This window comes from Stenella coeruleoalba (assembly GCF_951394435.1).
Source record: "Stenella coeruleoalba genome assembly, chromosome: 1".
In the NCBI taxonomy this organism is placed as follows: domain Eukaryota; kingdom Metazoa; phylum Chordata; class Mammalia; order Artiodactyla; family Delphinidae; genus Stenella; species Stenella coeruleoalba.
This window is the reverse complement of record NC_137169.1, coordinates 188757999-188783411: the sequence shown is the minus strand read 5'-3', so window position 1 is coordinate 188783411 and position 25413 is coordinate 188757999. Positions and strand designations below refer to the sequence as shown.

The 25413-nt window shown below is 35.8% G+C and overlaps 1 protein-coding gene across 3 annotated transcripts in view; it reads left to right on the top strand.

Annotated features, from left to right (window-relative positions):
• Positions 1–25413, top strand: part of POU2F1 (POU class 2 homeobox 1) — a 187123-nt gene that overhangs the window by 118674 nt on the left and 43036 nt on the right. For 2 of the 3 annotated variants that reach the window (XM_079920543.1, XM_079920545.1), the window contains exons 3-9: positions 9906–10006; positions 12268–12321; positions 14210–14329; positions 16485–16673; positions 18114–18240; positions 19356–19450; positions 24803–24979. In XM_079920543.1, the coding sequence (XP_079776669.1) occupies positions 9906–10006; positions 12268–12321; positions 14210–14329; positions 16485–16673; positions 18114–18240; positions 19356–19450; positions 24803–24979 (863 nt within the window). The remainder of the gene's footprint in view (positions 1–9905; positions 10007–12267; positions 12322–14209; positions 14330–16484; positions 16674–18113; positions 18241–19355; positions 19451–24802; positions 24980–25413) is intronic. The other variant, XM_079920544.1, reaches the window with a different exon arrangement.

The following is a 25413-nucleotide window of genomic DNA, read 5'->3' as shown; positions in this document are numbered from 1 at the left end:
GTGTCTCAACTTCTGCCCTGCAAACCGGTTCATCTATACCGTTTTTCTAGGTTCCACATACATGCGTTAATATACGATATTTGTTTTTCTCTTTCTGACTTACTTCACTCTGTATGACAGTCTCTAGATCCATCCACGTCTCAACAAAGGACTCAATTTCATTCCTTTTATGGCTGAGTAATGTTCCATTGTATATATGTACCACAACTTCTTTATCCATTCGTCTGTCGATGGGCATTTAGGTTGCTTCCATGACCTGGCTATTGTAAATAGTGCTGCAATGAACATTGGGGTGCATGTGTCCTTTTGAATTATGGTTTTCTCTGGGTATATGCCCAGTAGTGGGATTGCTGGATCATATAGTAATTCTATTTTTAGTTTTTTAAGGAACCTCCCTACTGTTCTCCCTAGCGGCTGTATCAATTTACATTCCCACCAACAGTGCAAGAGGGTTCCCTTTTCTCCACACTCTCTCCAGCATTTGTTGTTTGTAGATTTTCTGATGATGCCCATTCTAACTGGTGTGAGGTGGTACCTCATTGTAATTTTGATTTGCATTTCTCTAATAATTAGTGATGTTGAGCAGCTTTTCATGTGCCTCTTGGCCATCTGTATGTCTTCTTTGGAGAAATGTCTGTTTAGGTCTTCTGCCCATTTTTGGATTGGGTTGTTTGTTTCTTTAATATTGAGCTGCATGAGCAGTTTTTATATTTTGGAGATTAATCCTTTGTCTATTGATTCGTTGGCAGATATTTTCTCCCATTCTGAGGGTTGTCTTTTCGTCTTGTTTACGGTTTCCTTTGCTGTGCGAAAGCTTTAAACTTTCACTAGGTCCCATTTGTTTATTTTTGTTTTTATTTCCATTACTCTAGGAGGTGGATCAAAAAAGATCTTGCTGTGATTTATGTCAAAGAGTGTTCTTCCTATGTTTTCCTCTAAGAATTTTATAGTGTCCAGTCTTATATTTAGGTCTCGAATCCATTTTGAGTTTATTTTTGTGTATGGTGTTAGGGAGTGTTCTGATTTCATTCTTTTCCATGTAGCTGTCCAGTTTTCCCAGCACCACTTATTGAAGAGACTGTCTTTTCTCCATTATATATCTTTGCCTCCTTTGTCATAGATTAGTTGATCATAGGTGCGTGGGTTTATCTCTGGGCTTTCTATGTTGTTCCATTGATCTATGTTTCTGTTTTTGTGCCAGTACCATACTGTCTTGATTACTGTAGCTTTGTAGTATAGTCTGAAGTCAGGGAGTCTGATTCCTCCAGCTTCGTTTTTTTCCCTCAAGACTGCTTTGGCTATTAGGGGTCTTTTGTGTCTCCATACAAATTTTAAGATGATCTAGTTCCGTAAAAAATGCCATTGGTAATTTGATAGGGATTGCATTGAATCTGTAGGTTGCTTTGGGTAGTGTAGTCATTTTCACAATATTGATTCTTCCAATCCAAGACCATGGTATATCTCTCCATCTGTTGGTATCATCTTTAATTTCTTTCATCAGTGTCTTATAGTTTTCTGCATACAGGGCTTTTGTCTCCCTAGGTAGGTTTATTCCTAGGTATTTTATTCTTTTTGTTGTAATGGTAAATGGGAGTGTTTCCATAATTTCTCCTTCAGATTTTTCATCATTAGTGTATAGGAATGCAGGAGATTTCTGTGCATTAATTTTGTATCCTGCAACTTTACCAAATTCATTGATTAGCTCTAGTAGTTTTCTGGTGGCATTTTTAGGATTCTCTATGTATAGTATCATGTCATCTGCAAACAGTTACAGTTTAGGAAGTCAGTCTTTTTTAAGTGACAGATCACATTAGAGACTGACTGCTTTGGGGACAACACTGAAGGATAAATTGAAAGGAAGCTTATTTTAGGAAAAGTGAAATTGAACAAAAATTTATCACTAATTGTAATACTCATGATAGCGAATTTGAAAAATACAGATTCATGTATCTGTTAACATTTGATGTGTTTTGGAGACATATTTTTCCAAAAGTTGTCTTTATTCAATGTAGTATTATTTCTCATGAACTGTAAATTTGATTTGGTACATTTAAAAATTTTTTTATTGTAAAGTTAAATAGCTGGAGTAACAAGCTGTGAGGTGGAAACCAAAGGTTCAAAATTCTTACACCTCATCATCTCCTGTCTCTTTATGAGCCTGACCTTGGTGCAATTACTGGTTAGTCACTTAGTTAATAATCTTCACCAGTCAGGGTTGAGTTGGACTCCTTGGTCATAGATTTTCTCCTATGAGTTGGACTCCTTGGTGTAGTAGAACGAGCAATGGGAAGAGAGGCAAGGAGGTCTGTGTTTCAATCTGGGCCCAGTTACTGTCCAGCTCAGTTATTTCAGTAGAAGTGATTTTGTATATTTTTTATTTTTCTCATTTGTAAATCAGGGAGGTTTGTTCATTCTTTTTGATGGTCCCTTTCAGTTTTACCTTTTCTAAAATGTTGTATAAATGAAATCATACAGATGTACCCTTTGAGTCTGATTTCTTTCCCTTAGCATGGTATGTTTGTGTGTATTGTAGCTTAGTTTTATCTCTTTCCTCCTTCCTACAAAATGTTGATGAAGTATCAAATGTGTTGCAGTAGTAAATAGAAGTTATAGATTATTCCTTTTGTGTTTTGAGAGGTGGGAAACATAAAGAAAGGTAGCATATGATCTGAGCACTGAAAGGAGTTGAAAAGCCTGAAACCTCTGCAAATCTGGGAAGTAAGAACTATTTGTCAAGAGAGGAAACCTTTGCATATTTCATCCTTGACTGCTGACTACCAAGAAAGAAATAGAACTTCCTGGGAGATGAGGACTTGCCAATTCTTAAACTTCATGTAAATTTCACCTATCTCTCAGCTGGGCCTTCACTGTAACTGGTGTCCTTGGATTCACTTCTAATGATTCTCTGTCACATTCCTCATTACGTATTCCCAAATCTATTCTCTTGTCCAGAACTTCCCTATCTTATTTCTGTTTTGCTGTTTTTGTTTTCTGAAAATGGCTACCTTTTGATTACTTAGAAAGTTTAGCTATCTGATTTAGCCCCACCACCTTCCTCCTCATCACTTCACATTTTTTTCTGTTTTCACCACCTCCTCCTTTTCTTTTGCTTCTAAGAAAGAAATGTCAGGAATTCCCTGGCTTTACAGTGGTTAGGACCCCATGCTTCCACTGCCGGGGGCCCGGGTTCAATCCCTGGTTGAGGAACTAAGATCCCACAAGCCACGTGATGTGGCCAAAAAAAAAAAAGAAAGAAAGAAATATCCTTCTTCTTCTTCTCCATTATTATAATCCTCTACATTTTCCTCTTAATTCGGTCTCTTCTCATATCCTTCAGGTTCCTGCCCCTTTTTGTTCTTAACATCTTCAGTGTATCTCTTCCTATAGAATCTTTCCTCTCAATCTTTCAATAGACTCAGGTTTCATCTGTCTATAAACCTTTCCTTCCACCCTGTCTACCCCTTTGAACTACCATCCTCTCTCGCTCCCACCACTGCTAGACTTACTGGAATAAATGAGCCCGACTTAGCACCTTGACTTCATTACCACCTGCTTTTTTCTTTGCTTCTTGCTATCTGGATGTGACCCCAAAACTTTTTGTCTCTTTGGTCATTGTTGATGTTTTTCTTTTACTGTTTTAATATAAAAGCAGTAATTGTAAAAACCTATATGTAAACATGTATGTATGGTTTAAGCACTCATGTGTCTACCACTCTGGCCACAAAACAGTTACCATGTCCCAGAAGGCCACTGTAGGTCCACTCTGATCATATGCTTCTACCACAGAGGTTACCATCATCCTGAATTTAGTGTTAATGATCACATTGCTTTTCTTTCCATTTTTTTCATCTATGTATTTATTATCCTCAAATAATATATTACTTAGATTTACCTGTTTCCATTTTGTAAGTTGAATCATACTATATATATTCTATGACTGGTTTCTTTTGTTCAACATGATGTTTTGGGGATTCATCCAAGTTGGTATGTATATCTATAATTCATTTTCACTGGATATATAATCCCATTATATGAATGTATCACAGTTTTTCTATCCATTCTATTACTGATGGACATTTTCATTGTTTTTAGGCTTTTGCTGTTATAAACATTACTGCTATAAATAATTTTGTACTTATCTCTTGATGCATATGTGTGAAAAAGTCTCTAGAGTATTTACTTAATAGTGTAGTTGCCGAACTTTTTCCAGTGTTATTCAGTACTGCCAGCCACAACCAATTTTCCAAAGCGTTAGTACTGATTTATACTGGTACCAACAACAGACGAGAATTTCACAGTCTCGCCAAAACTTGCTATTAACCAACTTTGTAGTTTTAGCCAATCTAGTGGGTGTAAAATGCTATCTCATTGGGATTTTATTGTATTTCCCTAGTTTCCAAGGATGTTGAATAGCCTTTCTTGCGTTTGTGGGCCATTTATGTTTCTTCTTTTGTGAAATTCTTATTCATTTCTTTTTCCTGTTTTATTTTCCTATTGGGTTTCTTTTTAATTGATTCATAGGAGTTCTTTGTGTGTTCTGATACTAATCCTTTGTTGTTTGTATGTATTGCAAATATTTTCTCTTTTTCATTAATTTTACATAGTCCTTTAATGAACAAAGCTTGTAAGTAGTTAAATTTATGTCTTTTCAAGTTTGCGGTCATGTAAAGAAATCCTCCCCTTTAACAAGGTTATAATGATATTCTCTTACATTGTCTTCTAAAAATGTAATAGTTTTGCACTTCACACTTAGGTCTTTAATCCTCCTGAAATGTTCTTTTTCTTTTAATTTTTATTTATTTATTTATTTTTGGTATGGTATGCATTGATCTATAATAATTTCATTTTTTCCCCAAACTGATACCTAGTTATCCATTTATTGAAAACTGCATCCTTTCCTCACTGAGTTGCAGTACCACCTCTGTCACGTTTCAAGTGTCCAAAGATATGTGCTTTGTTTCCAGACTCTCTTTTCTGATCTGTTTGTTTATCCCTGCACTGATATCACACTCTTCTAATTATTATAGCCTTGTGATGAGTCTTGATATCTTGATAGTGCAAGTCCCTCTACTTTTTGTTTTATAGAACATGTTGGCTCTTTGCCTTTCTATTTAAATTTTAGATTCAGCCTGTCAATTATACACACGCCGCCCTGAGAAAGACAATGAAAGAAAAGAAGAAAGAAAATAACTTGTTGAGATTTTGATATGAAATTGCTTTGAATCCATAGATGAATCTGGGAAGAACTGATTTCTTTACAATGTTGTCTTTCAATAAGTGAGCCTTTATTTATTTCTTCTTTATTATTTTAAAATAAAGTTTTATAATTTTCTGCTTATAGGACTTGCTGTAGTTTGAGAGATTTATTCCCAGGACTTTATATTTTCTAAGTGCTATAAATAAAATTGTTTAAATTTTTTTCATTTGGTGTATAACAAAGGCAATTTTTTTATTTTTTATTTTTTTCGGTACATGGGTCTCTCACTGTTGTGGCCTCTCCCGGTGTGGAGCACAGGCTCTGGACACGCAGGCTCAGCGGCCATGGCTCACAGGCCCAGCCGCTCCGCGGCATGTGGGATCTTCCCTGACCGGGGCACGAACCCGTGTCCCCTGCATCGGCAGGCGGACTCTCAACCACTGCACCACCAGGGAAGCCCACAAAGGCAATTTTTAAATAGATTTTGTGTGTTGCAACCTTATTAAACTGTCTTATTCTGATAATAAATTGTTACATTCCTTAGGATATTCTATATTCATAATCAGATTATCTAAGAAGAAAGTTTTATTTCTTTTTCCCAACTTACCTGTTTTCTTGCCTTATTTTGCTGGCTAAGCCTTCCAATAGCTAACACCCTTATCTTGTTCTTAATCTTAAAGGGAGTGCATTTAATGTTCTCTTTGTCAAGTTAGAGAAGCTTCTTTCTGTTCCTACACCTAGAATTTTTATCATAAGTGGATATTGAATTTTATGTAAGCATTTTTCTGCATCCTTTGAGATGATTGTATGATTTTCCCCCTTCAATGAATGTAGGTAATCATATTATGTGAATTTCTTTTAACCCCAAACCAATCTTGCATTCTTGGAATAAATGCATCTTAGTCACAATATTTTATCTTACTAGATTATTTTTGTTATTATTATTTAGGATATTTCCATATATTTAATGAGTACAGCTGGCTTGTTTTTTGCTTTTTCTTTTTTCTTTTTCATACTTATCTTTGTCAGGTTTTGGTATCAAGGTTATGCTGGCCTCATAAAATGTTTGGAAGTGTTTCCTTTTTTTTAACCCCATTCTGGAAAAGGTATATAGGATTGGAATTATTTTTTCCTTGAATTTTTGGAAGCAAGCAGAGTAAAATTGTCTGGGCTTTTCATTTTCTTTTTGGGGTGATTTTTATCTACTAATTCAGTTTCTTCAAATGCTGTGGGACTCTTTGGCTTTTTTTTTTTTTTTTCCTTCTTGAGTCAATCTTGATAAGTTTAGTTTCTAGAGAGTTATCTGTTTCTAAGTTTTAATTTTATTGGTTCACAATATCTTTTTTGGTTTCTGTGACATTTTTTGATTGTGCCCTTTCTGTTATCCTTAAATTATTTGCTCCTTCTCTTTTATTTTATTTTAACTTACCAGATGTTTGTAAGTTATATGATTCTTTTGAAAGAACCGAAGTGATGTTTCTGTTATGTGTTTTTCCCCATTTCATTAATTTTTAGTCTTACCTTTATTAATGCCTTTCTTCTGTTCTCTTTAGATTAATTTCTTTCTTCTTTCTCAGTACTTAATCCTTATCTTTTACCATTTGATCATAGTACTAAACTACCCTGTCCTTGCAACTCTGTCTTCTCTGGCTCCTGAGGCACACTGGTCTTGAGGGGGTTGTTTCCTACTTTTCTAACTGCTTCCTCTGACTCTTTGTCTTTACATCTCCAATGTAGGTGCCCTCTTATCTTCAACCTTCTTTTCTCTATATGTGGTCTCCAGTCTACCATGATTCGAACTTAGGATTTTTCAACTTTATGATGGTGCAAAAACCATATGCACTCAGTAGAAACCATACTTCGAATCTTGAATTTTGATCTTTTCCTGGGCTAGATGCTGGGCGGCAGCAGCAGCCACAGCTCCCAGTCAGCCACGTGATCAGGAGGGGAAACAGCCAATATACTTACAACCATGCTGCACCTATGCAGCCATTCGTTTTTCACTTTCAGTACATTATTCGGTAAGTTACATGAGATAGTCAACATTAAGTGTTCTGAGCACATTTAAGGTGGGTCAGGCTAAGCTATGATGTTCTGTAGATTAGGTGTGTTAAATGCATTTTTGACTCATGATATTTTCAATTTAGGAAGGGCTTATCAGAATGTAACCCCATCGTTAGTTAAGGAAGATCTATACATATATCCATTCTTATTTAATAGACATTTTTACTCTCCTAATATCAACTACCACTTATCTGTGAGTGGATTTAGGTACAATCAGGGACCCATTCCTTGTCTTAGCTCTTCCACTAACTAGCTATGACATCTTGAGCAATTGATTTAATATCCCTTAATCTCTGTTTCTTCACCAAGGAGGTGTTGTATACAAGATCTGTGAAGTTTACCTCAGTAATACTGTTCCGGAGACAACCTTATAAACTCTTCAGCTCTGGCCTCTGTCATTTCTAAATTCCTCTGGATCACCTTTCTTAGATGTTTTATTAGGGTTTCTCAAACTCTATACTATATCTTATGTTAAACTTCTTATGTAATTCACCCTCTCCTCCAACCTTTTAATTTCCCTGGTTACTCCTTTGGATGTTGCTGTTTTCTCAGGCTCGCATTTGGTTTTGGCTCCCAGTATCCCTGTCTCTCCATACTGTCTTCATACTCAAGTCTGATTAGGGTGCATGTGTGTATGTATCTGTTCCCCTCTTCTTTCTTTAGCCCAGATTATGTCGTGATGTTCTACAAGAATGATTTCTATGTAATGTCTACTTTCTTCTACCTCTCACCTCCCAGTGGAGCCTCAGCACCTTAATTTTTTAAAAAATACCTGCCTTAGACCTCTGCTTATCTGAGTTGTTGTCTAAGTATTTTTTTCACCAAACCATGCTTTGTATACCATACCTTTATGCCACCCCTCCCCAACCCCAAGAGGCTGAGCCAGGGCACTTAAATAGTATTACCTGTAGGACACTGGAGTAGGCTTTGTATCAGGGATACCAGAAATGAGTCAGTCTTGCATTATATAGTTCTTTGTGATTTACAAGAAGCTTGTTATCATTTTTATGAGAACTTGAAAATGGAACCAGTGTGTGGAATTTTTATGGTCTCCATGAGAGTGAAATATTTGGTTCTGGAAGACATCTTCATTTGGTGATATGTTAATCTCTAAGTGCTTGTCTCTGTTTTTCAAAATCTTATCTTCTTTTAGCGTTGTTGATTTATTTAATATATCTTGAGCATGTTTCTCTAATGGTGCACAATCTTAAAATCTTGATGTTTAAGTAATGATTTCCTACATCAAGATAGAGACAGCAGCTAATGACAAAATGTGCAACTTTAGAATAGTGAAACTTCTCTATGTGGCTTATGGAAGTGACCCTAGTTACCTTAAATTTTATTTCATACTAGTTTCTCACTACTTGACACAAGCATGTACTCTTTTAATTCCATTAGCTGTATATGTCTAAGTAGTTCTATATTTCCTATCTATGAGAAATTTTAGGAAAAACCATAAGAGAACAGTCACTATGGGATTTTTCAAGGAGGTGAAATATATGTACACTTTTTTAATAATTATCTCAAAGAAACCTTAAATAGCTCTGTGAGTCATGTGATCTACCTAATTATTCTATTAAAGTGATACATTTGCTAGCAGTTAGCTAGGATATATAATGGCAGCAGTTAGCACCCTTTTAGAAATACTGCCTGAGGTTTCTAACTTGTACTCTTTTAACTGGTCTGCTCTATGTGTACACACGGGTGAGTGTGAGAAGATGAGGTGTTCCAGTGGTAGGAAATGGAAGCTCAGTACCATGTTCACATGACTCAATGATTCTTGCAGGTTTCCATAGTCTGTTATATTTTATTCAGTACAAAGTATTCTGGTTATTTCTAAGTAAGAGCTGGATATAGTAATTTTAAAACAATGAATTATATCACTTAGAAAATATTTCTGGGTATTAGGGTGGTATGTCTTTCCATAGATTAGTCCTATCCTAACATTAGATTGCAGTATATGTGGTTAAAGGCACTGGCATAACATTTAGAAAATTATAATGATAGCAGAGCCCTTGCTAATTAGATGCACGCCACAATCTATACTTTGGGATTGAAGAAATTAGTAAAACCATTTTGTTTATCTTGTAAATGATTGCTTTTACTGTCAGATTGTCATTTATTAAGGCATTTTAAGTTAAGAGTAAATTCATCTCGGTCTTGGCAAAGTCACCTGTGAATTTCTTCTGTCCAAGCCAAGTACTGAGAAGGGAGAGACTAGAAGAGAGCCTTGGTACCCCCCTTAGAACTCTGTCTCTACCAGTCTTCACGACAGTATAATAATGATAATCTCTTCTTCAAGCCACCTTAGGTTTCATGCTTGTTCTGACCCCACTTGCTCTCCAGTCACTGCTTTCCCTTCTGAACTAACACAATCTTATGATTGTAATTCATTATTTATAATTTTGTTTCTGTTTCTTAAGCTTTATCTGTGTTCATGTACTTGTCCTACAGTACTACCTTTAGAAGAAAAATCATTTTACTGTATTTCCTTGTTCTTTTGAATCTCTTCTCCTCCTTGGAGGTACTTAGAAAAATGCTTATACAAAATAGGTGCTTGATAAGTGCACCTCTTTAAGAAAAGTCTGGTGCTTATTTCAGTTTTTGTATTTTTAATAGTTATATTATTTTGCTTGCTTTCTAGGCACACAAACCAATGGTCTGGACTTTCAGAAGCAGCCTGTGCCTGTTGGAGGAGCAATCTCAACAGCCCAGGCCCAGGCTTTCCTTGGACATCTCCATCAGGTAGAATGTTCTGCTCAACCATATGTGAGAGTAAAAAACGGAGGCGTGGAATGCTAGGGCCTGGGGAAGCGATTTCAGAATGTGGGACTGTTTAAGTTGATTAAAGCCTGGTGCTATCAGCATCTAATCATGTCATTCTGAATGGTTAGTATGGAATCCTATAGCTTAGTTGACTGTATAGCTATTGACCCCACAGCTGTGTGAACAAAAGAGTTCCTTGTTACAAACAGAATATATTTATGACAACTGGGTTACTGTTTTTGTGAGTGTGGTCTGTGGTGGCTGACTGAAGGTAGTAAATGACAAAGTCATCCAAAATGATGTAGCTCCCATTGCCTGAGACCTGCTCTGTAAGGCTCTGAGCTCACAGCTCATAGCCCTTCTTTAAAACAGCTTCAGACCATTTTGATTTGGACTACTCAGAGCCTTTGCTTGACTGTGAACCCCCTGGTTTGGGGTTCAACTTTATTACCCTTATGTTACATGAATTTCTCCCAAGTCTAAAACAGGCTGTGGATTCTGTTCATCCACATTTTAGCTTTAAGGTATAGGGAAGGAGAATATAAAAACAAACATTGACTCCCCAAGAGTTTTGGGATGTGGGAACTGGTTGAAAATGGAAAGTAAATAAAACAATGAAAACATTTGGGAGATAGATTATCAGAGTGTCTCAACCCCTTGATTTATATTAACATAAATCAAGATTTATTTATGATAAATTTATTTATCACTTATTAGAGCAATACTTTGTGTAACTTGGTGATCTTTACCTCAGATAAACCCTAGAACCAATTTAGTGTTCAAATTGTGTTGGTCAGCAGTGTTGGTGGTAGTGACTTTAGTGATGATAGTGCCTGATGGTATTAGTGGTAGAGGTTCAATGGAAAGCACATATGGACATAAAATAGTAGATATTCAATAATTATTTGTTGAACAAATGAATGAATGAATGAATGGTAAAATATATGGGAACACAGAGGAAGAAATGATTAACTCATCCTGTGTAGTCTCTAAGACATTATCGTAGAGAGGATGATTTTTGAGCCAAGTTTTAAAGGTTGTTGGGAGCTAGCTAAATGGAGTTGTAAAGGGATGCTCTCACTTTTTATTTTCAACTTTCTATTTTGAAAACTTTCAAATCTATAGAAAAGTTATAACCGTAGAACAATTTTCAACCAAAAGCTCTTCATCTGGCATCACTAATTGTTACTTTATTACCATATATTCTTAATCTGTGTGTGTTTGTACACATACATTTTGTGTGTTTATATATATGTCAACTTGTCCCATTATTGTGATACTGAATTTGATCATTTGATTAAGGTAGAGTCTCAGATTTGTCTACTGTAAAGGTAACTTTCTTCCTGATAATTAGTAAATAATGAGGAGATACTTTAAGACTTGTAAATATCTTGTTCCTCAACAGACTTTTACCCAGAAACATCATGATTTAAATAAAATTACAAAGAAACTATCTCCTTTAAATCTTTGTACCTGAAACTCTTTCCTCTGGCTCTTTGACTTCTTAGCCTTTAATCTTAAACATACTATCTTTTCATATAATTCTCCCTTGGTTATACTATGTCTAAAGTGTGTTCTCCAGAAATCTCTGGATTTTGTTCTGTTTTAGGTGCTTTTTTCTCTTTTCTCTCTCTTTTTTGTTTTTTATTTGGGGGGAGGGTTCTTATTTCAACTCACAGGACTTTCAGTTTAAATAAAGGACACCGCACTCAGTTAATTTTAGTTAGCTCTGAACTCTATACTGATCTCCATACCAACACTTATATTTAAGTTCAGGAAATCTTGATGCTGTGTGATAAATCCAAAATGGAATTCTTATCTTCATGTTAATGACACTACCATTTTCTGAGTTTTCCAAATTTGAACCTGGAATAATACATGACTTTTTTTTTCTTCATCTATATCCAGTCAGTTGCCATGATCCTATGTAGCACCTTGAAATACTGTTCATGTTTCCTACTTCTAATTCCCACTGCTGCCATTCTAGGGTTGGTTTCCATGTATTCTATCCTAGTTTATATAACAATCCAGTTATTTTGTACAATGTTGCTCAATTTGGATTTGTCTGATGTTTCATCACAATTAGATCAGGTTATATACTTTGGGAAGGAATACACTATAAATAACGCTTGGTTCTAACTCAGTAAAACATACATTTGTAGAGGCTTGTTGATGACCACCTCTAATGATGGATGTCAACAGTATTAGACTAGAACTTCCCCGATTTCTTTACTTAATAGGTCCAGCTCGCTGGAACAAGTTTACAGGCTGCTGCTCAGTCTTTAAATGTACAGGTAAGCTGGGATATGGGATTATGGATCAATTTTTCTATTCATTTTTACCATATTTTTCTAATTTTCTGCAATGAGTATACAATAATTTTATAATGAAAATACTTAGAATTATTACTTTTTTTCTTACTGAATCTCATAAAGATTTAAATAATGATAATAGTTGCCATTAATGAAAATCCATTTTATATTATTCCACTGTGAATGTCCAAAGGTGAACAAGAAAAGTCTACTTTTAAAGTTTTATATGTAAGTTCGGTAAAAATGTTTCTCAGTTGTACAGCCATAACACATGCCTAAACACAAAGCAAAAGAATACCTTAAATGTCCTTTTGTTTCCAAATATATTTTTATTTATCATTTTTCATATCTTAGGAAAACACTATAGTATAGGAAAGAGCACTGGAATGAAAGACAGAGGTCCTAGGTTTGAATTCTCATTCTGCCACTAACTAGCTGTTTGAACTTTGGCAAGTCACTTAACCTCCTGGGGCGCATTTTTTTCTTATACAGTTGGCCCTCCCCTCCCCAGGTTCCACATCTGCTGGTACAGAGGGCTGGCTGACTGTGAGGGACTTTAGCATCCACAGATTTTGGTGTCCATGGGGGGTCCTGGGACTAATCCTCTGTGGATACCAAGGGGCAACTGCGTGTATTTAAGTGGGGAAATTTAGAAGATTGCCAGAGGTCCTCTCTGCTCTAAAATGTTGTGAGTTTGCAATTAAACATATTTATAAACATTAATGGGCTTCATACAGTCAAAATTTTGAAGATAACACTTAAATCTGGGTGCTTTGTTTCTATGAACCATATGGTAAAACGTGCAAAGTTCAAGTATTATGCATGACTCCATAATATTTCAATCAACCTGCTGCTTCCTTTCATTATAGTGTTTAGGTAACTAACAGTCAAGAGGAAAAAACAGTCTTCTGGAAGGTTGATTTCAGTGTTGCTAATGACTAAAGACCTTGGGTTGAGCATTCCATGAAACCGAGTAGAGTATGGACCTAGTAACACATGGAGACAAGAAGAGAAAAGAAAAGGAGATAATGTGACCTTCCTTTCTGAGAGAGAGGAGGCGGAAAATTGCCTTGGTTTCCATGGTAAACTTTCATCCCTTAGAGAGATGTTGGCAAACAGGCTGAATCTCCAGTGCGGAATGTTTACAGTCTTGCACTGTAATTATCTCTCAATGACTGGCAGAATTAATCAGAGCCTTTATGTTAATTAGCCTTGCTGCAGTCCCCAAAACAGGTGGTGGGAAATATGCAAATCTATGCAGAATTTTCATGCTCTGCATAACCAGTTTTAATTACCATAAAATTTTCTCTCAGTGCCCCTTTCCAGGAGTATGTTCTCTTTCCCTCTTGACTGCAGCATTTTCTCTCTAAGTTTGTGTGTTACTTGATGGGGGATGCTAAATTTATAGTTCTTCAAAATATTAGATGAAAAGTTCTGTGGGTCAAGTAATCAATTTATAAGATGGTATATAAGGAAGTTTTAGACTGACCACCAAAGACATGTCAAAATGTTGGAATGGAGGGTCTGTCTAATGTAAACATAGGTTGAAATTGTATTCTTCACGTACTCCTTACTTCCAGAGTTGAGGATTTGGGTTTGTGAAAAATTCTGTTGACTTGTGGAGGACCAAATTATTTTTTCTTCTTAAAAATTATAATTGCAGCTTTGCTGATATTGGAACAAAAAGTCTGAAAACTTAATACATAAAATTAGGAAAATACAAAGGTTTAGAAGAAAGGAAAAGAGTGAAATCAGAAAACTCATGATTAGATAAGTCTGTATTGTAAATAATCCTTAAAACATGGAATTGTGAGTACATTTTTTTAAAATCAACTATTTTAAATCTTTTATTCCCCCCGCCCCATCTCAGTCTAAATCTAATGAAGAATCGGGGGATTCACAGCAGCCAAGCCAGCCTTCCCAGCAGCCTTCAGTGCAGGCAGCCATTCCCCAGACCCAGCTCATGCTGGCTGGAGGACAGATAACTGGGGTAAGTTTTCACTGAGAAATTTGTAACAAACTTTCTCTGTGTCAGAACTGCCATTGGGGGACTTCCCTGACAGTCCAGTGGTTGAGACTTTGCCTTCCAGTGCAGGGGGTGTGGATTTGATCCCTGGTCAGGGAGCTAAGGTCCCACATGCCTCACTGCCAAAAAACCAAAACATAAAACAGAAGCAATATTGTAACAAATTCAATAAAGACTTCAAAAGAATGGTCCACATCCAAAACTTTCAAAAAAAAAAACTGCCATTGGTCAATATCTGATTAGATCTGTTGGCTGTAGCAGACAGTAGTAACATGGCTATGCCTGGCACTGTTATGTCTTTAAAGGAACTTCCTGCACCGTAAGCAGCTCTGAGAAAGGAACTATCTTTGTCACGAGTTTTCAGGGTATTTTTTCTTACTATTGCAGATATGCTCTGGGTAAACTAAGGACTTCTTAAAATTCACGTTTCAACCGTTGCTTCATCATGCAGTGGCGTCACAATCCCATGGTTGAGACAGTTACAGTGATGAAATTGTAGTTGTCAGTTTGGAGTTATAACATCACTGCAGAGTAATGGATTAGTACCTACAAAAGAAAAACATTTTAAGTTACCGTATAGTGTTCTAAAATGAAACTTCTGATCTCATATCCTGGCTCTGTAGTTTACTGTATTGGCTAATTACTTCATCTCTCTGTGCCTCAGTTTTCCTTCAGTTAAATGAAGATGTAATAATACTTATCTAACAGTATTGTTTTAAAGATTAAGAGTAATAACATACATAAAACTCATAGAACAGTGCTTGGCATGTAGTAGCATTCAATAAATGTCATCTGTTTTTATCAATAGTAAATTGGCCTGTGCAAATACATTAAGCTTTTAACTTTTGAGCTGTCTTCGCTCTGAGACATCATTAAAAATATTTTTCCAATGTTGACAATTTGTCTATTAAGTTATCTTTTTGGGGGGGTCAAGAGGAGTGGTAAGTTATTTGTTATTCGATTCACATCACGTCAACCCACAAAATTTTTTATTTCCTTCATTTCAGTTAAGTTTGTTTTGGCAGTGATGGAAGGCTCTTTTAAGAACTGTTGCAAACTTGTTTACGAAATCCCATCAGTAGAGATTAATATATGTTTACATGTTATATAAAATATTTATAAACGTGTATCTCGAAGCGTATTGGGTTTTTGAATGATTTGATTTTGATTCTTATATCTCTAATGCACAAACTGTATCAGACCCTTTTTGAAAGAGGATTGTGCCATTAAGTGACTGTACATGCGCTTCAGAATATTCCTTCTTGGTTTGATCAGAACATGTCACCAAAAAGAAGGTAGAACATACTTATCACTTTAAGTGTGTTCGAAATAAGTTGCACTATGAAAGCAAGTTTAAATCTTCAAATACATTTCCTGTTTTCTTTGGGGTTTGTTTTGAGTGACTAGTGTTTACAATAGTTGGAGACACTTGGGATTCCAGGTTCAGAATGGCTGGAGCTTCTATTAAACTTGGGCATTAGGATTCATTTGCATGTAAAGAGAGCGGCTGTCACCACCTGTTTCACAGAGATAATGTGTTGGAAAGAGGATGTAAAGTTGCAGAGACCCAATGCTTTCAATAACAGAAAAGGCTGTTGGGGAGGAGGCTGTAGGGACTTGGAAAAGAAACAAATGGACCTCATATTCTTTAGTCATATCTTAGGACATAATGAAATGATGGAATATGGCAGGGATTCATGCTAATGGGAAGCAGCTGGGCCTTATCAGTTCTTTCCTGGTCAGATCCAGCATCCTTGTTCCTCATTCATCTGACTAATCACTTGCTGTTCTGTTGGGTGTAAATTTCTTTTCATATCCTGTCAGCATTGATTCTTTTTTTTCTTGCTTACTAGTTAATTACTTTTTTGCCTGAACCCTAGGGCCTTGGACAAGCTTGAATGATTAAGTCCAGAGTGAGGACCACCATTTTAATTTAAATGTCTGCTAGTCCTGGTAGCTTGATGGCTAATGAACATTTTATTTTAGCCTCATGCTAACCATGTGAAGTTGGGTAGCTAAGGTTTAATACCACTTGAGTTGCTTACTTCAAAACAGTGGCCTTGCATTAGAGGCCGGTCTCCTTCAACCCTTTCCGACTGTTTGTCCTGATTTTGTTTAGCTGACTTTGACGCCAGCCCAGCAACAGTTATTACTACAGCAGGCACAGGCACAGGCACAGCTGCTGGCTGCTGCAGTGCAACAGCATTCCGCCAGCCAACAGCACAGTGCTGCTGGGGCCACCATCTCAGCCTCCGCCGCCACGCCCATGACTCAGATCCCCCTGTCTCAGCCCATCCAGATCGCACAGGTGAGTGAGTAACTCTCATAGCTGGGGCAGGAAGGGAGGAATAAAATGGCAGGTTTTCTTTGGTATTAAGCTTACTTTCTGATTGTTAGTGTGAGGTAAGTGGTGTAGCCTTCTTTACCACTGAACTAGAAATAATACATTTGTTTGCTTATTTGAGTTGATATTATAAACACATAACTGATTATTTGAATAACTGACTGTTTAAGTGACAATTCTTGAATAATTGGCTGGCATATTTCTGAAGCAGGGGATTACTGTATTTATTTTAATTAGCTAATTACAGCAGGCATGGGTTCTTTCATGTGCTCTGCAGTGAATGTTGCCACCCATGTGTGAGAGAAACTGCACGTCATCTTTCTGCTAGAGTGATTAGCTCTGTGCAGAATTGCATTAGAGTGTTGTTTGGCTTTAATTTTCGCATTTTAGGGCAAAGTATCCAGAGATAATAAAAATTTATTTAAGAGGCATAGACAGTTCTACCAAGGAGGAAAAAAGCTAAATGAAATCCTTTATCTCAAGGAGAGGAAAAAAGTATAAGTAGTCATATCAGTGAAATGTATGAAGAGTTATTATGAGTCTAGTGCAGATAATTATCTTTATCCCCCCAGAGAAGGCTCAGAAATAGACTTAAATTGTAGCTAGAGTTTGACTAAACATTAAAAAGAACCAATTAACTAAAAGTGTACAGAATAGATGTCAGGCTAATCTTTATGACTGTTATATACAATCTTTATCAAGATCATGTTTTTATTTTGGCCATTTTTTTCATCACCAAATAAATGTTTTTAGTGCCTAAGCTGTGAGACTCTATGTTGACATTATTCTAATAAGGTAATATACATGAAAGTATGTTGAAAATTATAAAATACTAGGCCAATATAAGCAAGTATAATATGTTGTAGATCAGATTTTTATATGGATAGCTATTTTTTTTTTAAATTTTTACACTGATTTCTCAGTTGAGTTACATAGGCTGGTGCCACATTTCATGAATCATTATAAATCTTTTAATTTATTGATGCAAGTTCAGACGTAGCACTCTCAATTTTTGCTTAACAAGAGAAAACTCTAATCAAACACTTAAAAACTCAACCTATTCTTTTCTCACTTGAGAGAAAAACCCATATTGGTCTCTACATGTTAAAAACACAACCATAAGCATTTGTTCTGAGGGAATTTTAAATAACTGTTGAAAATTAGATACAGCATAAGTCACGACACAATATATGCCCACAGAAATAACAAGTCCTTGTAGCAGCTCCAGGTTTCTTCACATGCTTTGTGAATGCACCCAGAGCACATCCTTGTTGGGAGTTTATAAGAATGTCAAATATTAACTCTTCTTTATTTGGATGACAGAATTCATCATCTGGGAACCTTAAGATTAAGCAAGATTTTATTTCAGAGTCTCCAATCCATGTTTTAATCCTAATTTTTTAGGATCTGCAACAACTGCAACAACTTCAGCAGCAGAATCTCAACCTGCAACAGTTTGTGTTGGTACATCCAACCACCAACCTGCAACCAGCGCAGTTTATCATCTCACAGACGCCCCAGGGCCAGCAGGGTGAGCGCCTCCTTAGAGCTTATTAGTGGTACGGTACACCAAGGCTGTCCACTTGTGTGACATACATGCTGACTACTGTCATTTTGGCCCAGAAGCTGTCCATTAGAACAGTGTTTTTATTAAATTTTATTTAACTTTAAGCTCAGTATTCATGTTGAGAAAAATATTTTTTTTGTCATGCATACCTAATTATTGAAGGTCATCCTTCACTGCCTTTCATCTGTTTAATCAGTAAGGAGGACCATGGGTTTGGCCAAAATTCTAAATTAAATCCTTCAACATGCTGAACATACATTGGATAAATTGCTTTTATGTTTTGATAGTTTTTCATGGGAATGTGTTCAAAGAATGGGCTGAGCATTGTAAGTATACGCTTCTAACAATCATTTGTTTTCTTTTAAAGTTTAAGAAGGAGAGAGTGTCATGTTAGAAATTGTGCAAATTTTGTGAATTATAAAAAACATCTTCAAGGCCTTTTAGTGCTGAATATTGTTGTGTTACTGCTGTATAAAGTTCAATCATGTTTGTAATGGAATCAGTATAGACAGTATCAGAGTATCAAGGCTTCAACTCAAGGAACATTAGTGCATCTCTATTGATTCCTCATTATTTCTGGTTTTTAGCCTTTTTTCTTCTTGATCATTCATTCCAAAATCTTTTGTTGTATAAATAACCTATTCCACTTTTAATGGATAGGATAGCCTGCACCTTTAATGAACTAGATAGTTCTCTGTCCCAGCATATACTAACTGTTTCTAATGGCTTCTGGGTTAAGAAGTTGAGCTTTTTTTTTTTTTGGAGTTTCAAGCTGCTTCCATTTAGAATGCTTCTTCACTTTCATCCATTCCTTGGTAAAATAAAGAATTGGCCAATCAGAGAGGTTATTCAAGTTACGCTAAAGACATCTACCAGTTTTAGTTTGTTCCATATCTTATTGCCCAAATTGTATTTATTAACAAGACTGAATTTTAGGCAAATAAGACATTAAGAGTTTTAAGACCAGTAAGCCTATCTGGGGATCAGTTGGAAATTTTCACTTCACTTTCTCATTTTTTCTTTTGCCATTTGTTCAAGGTAATCTTTAATGTTTGACATAACATGTTTGTGTTTTACAGGTCTCCTGCAAGCGCAAAATCTTTTAACGCAACTACCTCAGCAAAGCCAAGCCAACCTCCTACAGTCGCAGCCAAGCATCACCCTCACCTCCCAGGTCGGTTTTCTTCCATGAGGGTTGCTTTCTTTTATCCTGGTGTCTTGAGACTCTGTGGGGATTTGTTTAACTTAAAACCACAACCCCTTAATAAAAATAATTCAAATAGTTTTAAGAAACTCACCAAAATTTCAAAGCTAGGCTTATCAGCTTGATAAAGCAGTGCTACCAAATTGATGTAGTCTTTGAAAATCTTCAAGGAGTCCCTATTTTCTTATATTTTCATAAAGAATAACTGTGTTAGCACCAAATGATTAGTGAGTTCTGGCTGTTTGACCACCCTCCCCACCCTGATATTTGGCAGTAGAGATTACCACTTGAGCTAGACCTAGAGCCTGAGTTAAAACCTATCATTGCCCTTTGCTCCTTCTCAGAAACTGCAAAGAAGCTCTTATCTCTGTGTTTTATTCCATCTCAACTTTTAGATGTTGCTTTAGCTACTTTTTACCAGAGTTTAAGGCATCTAGAGGGTCTAGGCAGGTCTAGGCGTCTAGAGGTTTAAGCTTTAGATCTAGTTCTGTTTCTTTCCTAGCTGTGACTTTGAGCATGTCATTTCACCTCTCTGCACCTCTGTTTCCTCATAGGTAAATTAGGTGATTGAACTAGCTGATCCTGAATTCCCCTTCCATCTCTGATTCTCTTTGTCCATAATCGTGGAAGTTATCAGTTAATGCTAACAAATTACTAGATTTGACAAAATTCAACAACTTTATGATAACAACTCTTCTAGGAATTAGGAGGTAACTTTCCCAGCCTGCTAAAAGGCATCTACAAATAAACCATCATAAAGACTGAATACCTTCTCCCTAAGATCAGGAACAAGGATGTCCACTGTTACCACTTTTATTCAGCATTGCACTGAAGGGCCTAGCAAGGCAATAAGACAAGAAAAATAAATAAAGGACATATAGATTAGAAAGGAAGAAGTAAACTGTCTTAATTGGTAGATGACATGATTGTCTATGTAGAAAATCCAAATCCAAGGGATCCAAATCCAAGGAATCTACAAAAAAGTTGCTGGAATTAATAGTTGAGTTTAGCAAGTATGTAGGATACAAAGTCAATATACAAAAATCTGTATACTAACAACAGGCATTTGGAAATTTAAATTAAGAAGAAAAATATTTACGGTAATTAGGGATAAATTTAACAGAACATTTGTAAAACCTATATATTGAAAACTACAAAATCTTGCCAAGTGAAATTGAAGAAGACCTAAATAAATGGAGAGATATAATGTGTTCATGAAGACTTTGGTTGTTAAAATGTGAGTTCTCTCCAAACTGATCTATAAATTCAACACAGTCCCAATTAATATCTACAGGCTTTCTTTGTAGAAGTTTGCATGGTGTTTCTAACATTTGTACAGGATTGTAGAGGACATAGAATAGCCAAACAATTTTGAAAATTAAGAAAGTTGATGTCAAGAATTATTATGAAATACAGTAATAAAGACAGTGTGGTAATGGCATATGAATAGAAATGGAACAGAAGTCCAGTACACTCACACACACAGAGCCAACTGATTTCCCACTAAGGTGCCTAAGGATTTCAGTGGGAAAAGGAAAGTCTTGTTTCAGGTGCTGAAACAATTTGCTAGCCATAGGCAAAAAAAAAAAAAAAAAAAATGAACCTTACTCCTTATTTCACAATGATACACAAAGATTTGAAAAGGGTTGCAGACCTAAATTCTAGAAGAAAACTTAGGGGAAAATCTTTGTATCCTCGTGTAAGATAGTGATTTCTTAAGTGGGACACAAAAAGCGCTAACTGTAAAAGAAAACAAATGATAAATTAAATTTCATAAAAATTAAAAGCTTCTGTTGAAAAAACAAAAAGAAAAGCCACAGACTGGAAGAAAATATTCTTAAAACTTTTATCTAATAAAAGACTTGTATCCAGAATATATAAAGAACTCATACAACTCAATAAGACAACGTGGTTTTTTTTAAAAGGGAGTGTATGCAAAATATTTGAAGATACTTCACCAAAGAAGGCACGTAAATACCCAATAAGCATATGAAAAGATGCTCAAAATTATTAGTCGTCAGGAAAATGCAAAAGAAATATCACTACACACCCATTAGAATGGCAAAATTAAAAAGACTATAATAATACCAAGTGTTGATGAGAAAATAAAGCAACTACAGCTCTTATATATTGCCTGTGGGGTTGCAAATTGGTACGGACACTTTGGAAAACATCTTGGCAGTTTCTTATAAAGTTAAATATACATGTACCTTATGACTCAGCAGTTCTACTCTTAGAAATGAATGCATCTGTCCACACAAAGACCTGTGTATGACTGACTGTTCATAGCAGTTTTATTCGTAATCACCCCAAAGTGGAAACAGCCTAAACATTCATCAGCTGGTGAATAGATAACATGAATTTTGGCATATCTATATGATGGAACGCTACTCAGCCATAGAAGGAAATGTACTTCTGATACATTCAACGTCATGTATGAATTTCAGAAGCATTATGCTAAGTGAAAGAAGCCAAACATAAAAGACTGTATACTCTATGATTCAATTTATATGGCATTTTACAGCAGACAAAACTATAGGGACAGAAATCATGTCAGTGGTTGCCAGGGGATGGGGGCTAGGGGTGGGGATTGACAGCAAAGGACACAATGAAACTTTTGGGGGTGATGGAAATTTTCTGAATCTTAATTGTGGTAGCAGTTATATGACTATATAGTTGTCAAAACACATCAAACTGTACACTTTTAAATGGTGCACTTAACTGTGAATAAGCTGAATTATAAAAATGATGTTGGAAAAAAGCCTATACCAGCAATTCCTTCCTGGCCTACGAGCTTTGTAAACAGTGGCAGGGCTGTTGTAGCTTCAGCCGGACTCCTGCTCACTGAATTTTACTCTACTATTTCTAGCTCTGGCCCAGTCCAGCCTGAGGTTTCTGGAGTTGGGGTAACTTATGTGTAACCACCCCACCAAAAGATACCCAAGCTATTCTTAGTCCTATATTATTTGAGAACGGGCCTACTTCAAGCCTAGAAATGAAGCAACCATCTGATAGTTGAGACTCACCTCTACTTATCAACCAGTTTCAGTGGGAAATTACAACCACACAGGACTCTAATATGGTTGGTACAGTTTTGGGCTCCTCCAGATGGTCATATTAAAGTTTTCTCACTGTCAACATGCCAGAGAGATAAATTTTGTTGTCTTCATTGAAGCAGGATGATAGAGAGGAGCTTACCCGAGGTGCAGGCCTGTGTAATTCCTCTTGTGCAGTTTTCAGGGCCAGTTAGTTCAGTTGGAGAAAGCATATTACTAATGGGGTCAGAGTTAGGGGTATATGACCCATTTAAATTACAAGAGAAAAGCACATAGCCATGGACTTCATCTGTAATCTTGTCCTATAATCTCTCACCTGGGCTTCTGTTCACAGGAAGGGTTAACTGAGCAGTTATGATGCAGAGTCAGGGCAGCACATCCCAGTAGTGAATACTCAGAAGGGTGGGTTCTACTCAGGGGTTGTGAGTAAAACAGTGTAGCCTTGTGTTTGTGTAATAAGGAGATTTAATATTTTCTTTAAAAAAAAATAGATTTTACCCTCATATCTGCAAATAAACTTTAGATGGATTTCAATAATTAAATATTTTAAAAGACATAGAAGAAGCTAGCAGAATATTAAAAGGAATTTTATCCAAGTTAGAAATAAAGCTTTCTCAGATTTGAAGCAACAGAAGATATTAAAAAGGAAAAAAACAAAAGTTCACCCAAATTATAATTTAAGACTTATGTATACTGAAAAATAAAAGGAAAAAAGCAGATTGGGAAAATTACTTGTATTAATACAACAGACAAAGGCTTTATCTATAACATTTGATTGAGCTCTTTAAGGATAAGGGTGAGAGTAAGGATGTCATTACAAATGGGTTACAGATGTGAGTTCAATTCACATGAAACGAAATACAGATAATAATTAACATGTGGGGAAAATTTGGCTTTAAGTAATAAGAGAAATATGAATTAAGGAAACAGCAAAGTACAATTTACTCCCTGAGTTAGCAAAACATTTTTTAAAACTGCTAAAACAAATCATGTGGAGAACATGGTATAGTGAGAACCAGCATTATGTATGATGTATACCAAAAGCCATGAAATTGTTTATGGTGTACTCTTTATCCAGTTATAGAGAATCCTTTGTAAATTTATCTCAAAGAACTAATTACAAAGGTGGAAAACAGAATTGTATGCACAAGAGTTTTTCATTGTGGTATTGCCTGTTAGTGAAAACAAATGAAAAAGTGCCTAGCAATGAAGAAATTGTTAAATAAATTATGATAATATTGCCTTTCAGTCAGCCTTTGAAAATGATAATTACAATGATTGAAACAACATAGGGAAAAAAATTAAAACATAATGTTAAGTGAGAAAAGCAGAGTATAAAATTATGTTACCATAATTACAGTTAAGGTTAAGAACGTAGATCTGAGGGAGGATGAAAACTTCTAGGGGTAATGGATAAATTTAGGGCATTGTATATGGTGATGGTATATATTCATGGATGTTTATTTAATCTTCAAACTCATCAAGATGTATACATTATACGTGTACAACTTTTTTGTATGTCAGTCATACCTCAATTAAATAAAAAAAGTTCACTCTTCGATTTTATGCCCTATGGTCCATTCCAATGTATTAATCATATTTTAAAAATTACCCCGATCTGTGGGATGTATGCCTTGTTAGTAGAGATTTGAAAATTGTAATTTGTGAGAAACATTTACAGATTAAATTTAGTGCAACAAATTAAAAACAGCATAAAAAATGTAGCTCTATGGATGAAAACTTGAACAAGTAGACTGAAGTGAAGCTATTGTTATTTAAACTGTAGGTGATTTACTTTTCCCCCTTAAAATAGTTTTAATAATCTTATATGTTTTTTATAATATTGTGTTACAAGTTGGAGATATGATAGTGATAAGATGGGTATGGTCTCTGCTGTTTTGAAACTTATAGTTTAAGTGGCATGTTTATTATGATATAGATTCTTAAAAATAAAGACTGATTTATTAAATGGCATGAGATGCATGTATTCAAGCCATTTGAAAACCCAAAGACAATGGATTTCATTTTTGTGTATTCAAGTCTTTTCCATAGACTTACATGTTTAACCTTAACTGTAACTGTAGTGTATATAGCATCACACTCTGCTTTTCTCACTGGGTATTATGTTGTACCTTCTACAGTGACACATGGTCTTCATAGTTCTTGAATACAGCCATTTCCTTAAATTGTTTACTTGCAGCCATTCCGGATATAAACTTAAATATCTTGGTGTATGTTTGTTCTTATTCTTTTGTTCCTTCTCTAGCAGCCAGCCACCCCAACACGCACAATAGCAGCAACCCCAATTCAGACACTTCCACAGAGCCAGTCAACACCAAAGCGAATTGATACTCCCAGCTTGGAGGAGCCCAGTGACCTTGAGGAGCTTGAGCAATTTGCCAAGACCTTCAAACAAAGACGAATCAAACTTGGATTCACTCAGGTAAGATGAACCCACCTTTAACTTAGATTTCCCTCCTTGGCTGGGTCCAAATATTTGCTTTCCATGTCCAGAGAGACTTCTAAGGAGCAATATATTTCTCAGCCTTCTTTTTCAGTTTTAGACTGTAACTTGTTGTTAGCCATTTTCTGCATTTATAAGTTTAGACTTTCATCGTATGTATTCATTTATAAATTTATAATTTATTGTTAGGTTAAAATCGTTAAGATTTCTCTCAGAACACAGGCCTCTGAAATTAGAATAATACCAATACATGGTGAGAATTTAAAAGATTATGTTGGAGGATGATATAACTATACTGAGGGCTTTGTTATTTGAAAAACATCTGGTTCTAGACCTTCGTGCTACATATGTGTAAGATTGAGAGGAGTAAAGATTACAAGGTCTTTTATAGTAGCTGAAAGGGGAAATGTTTG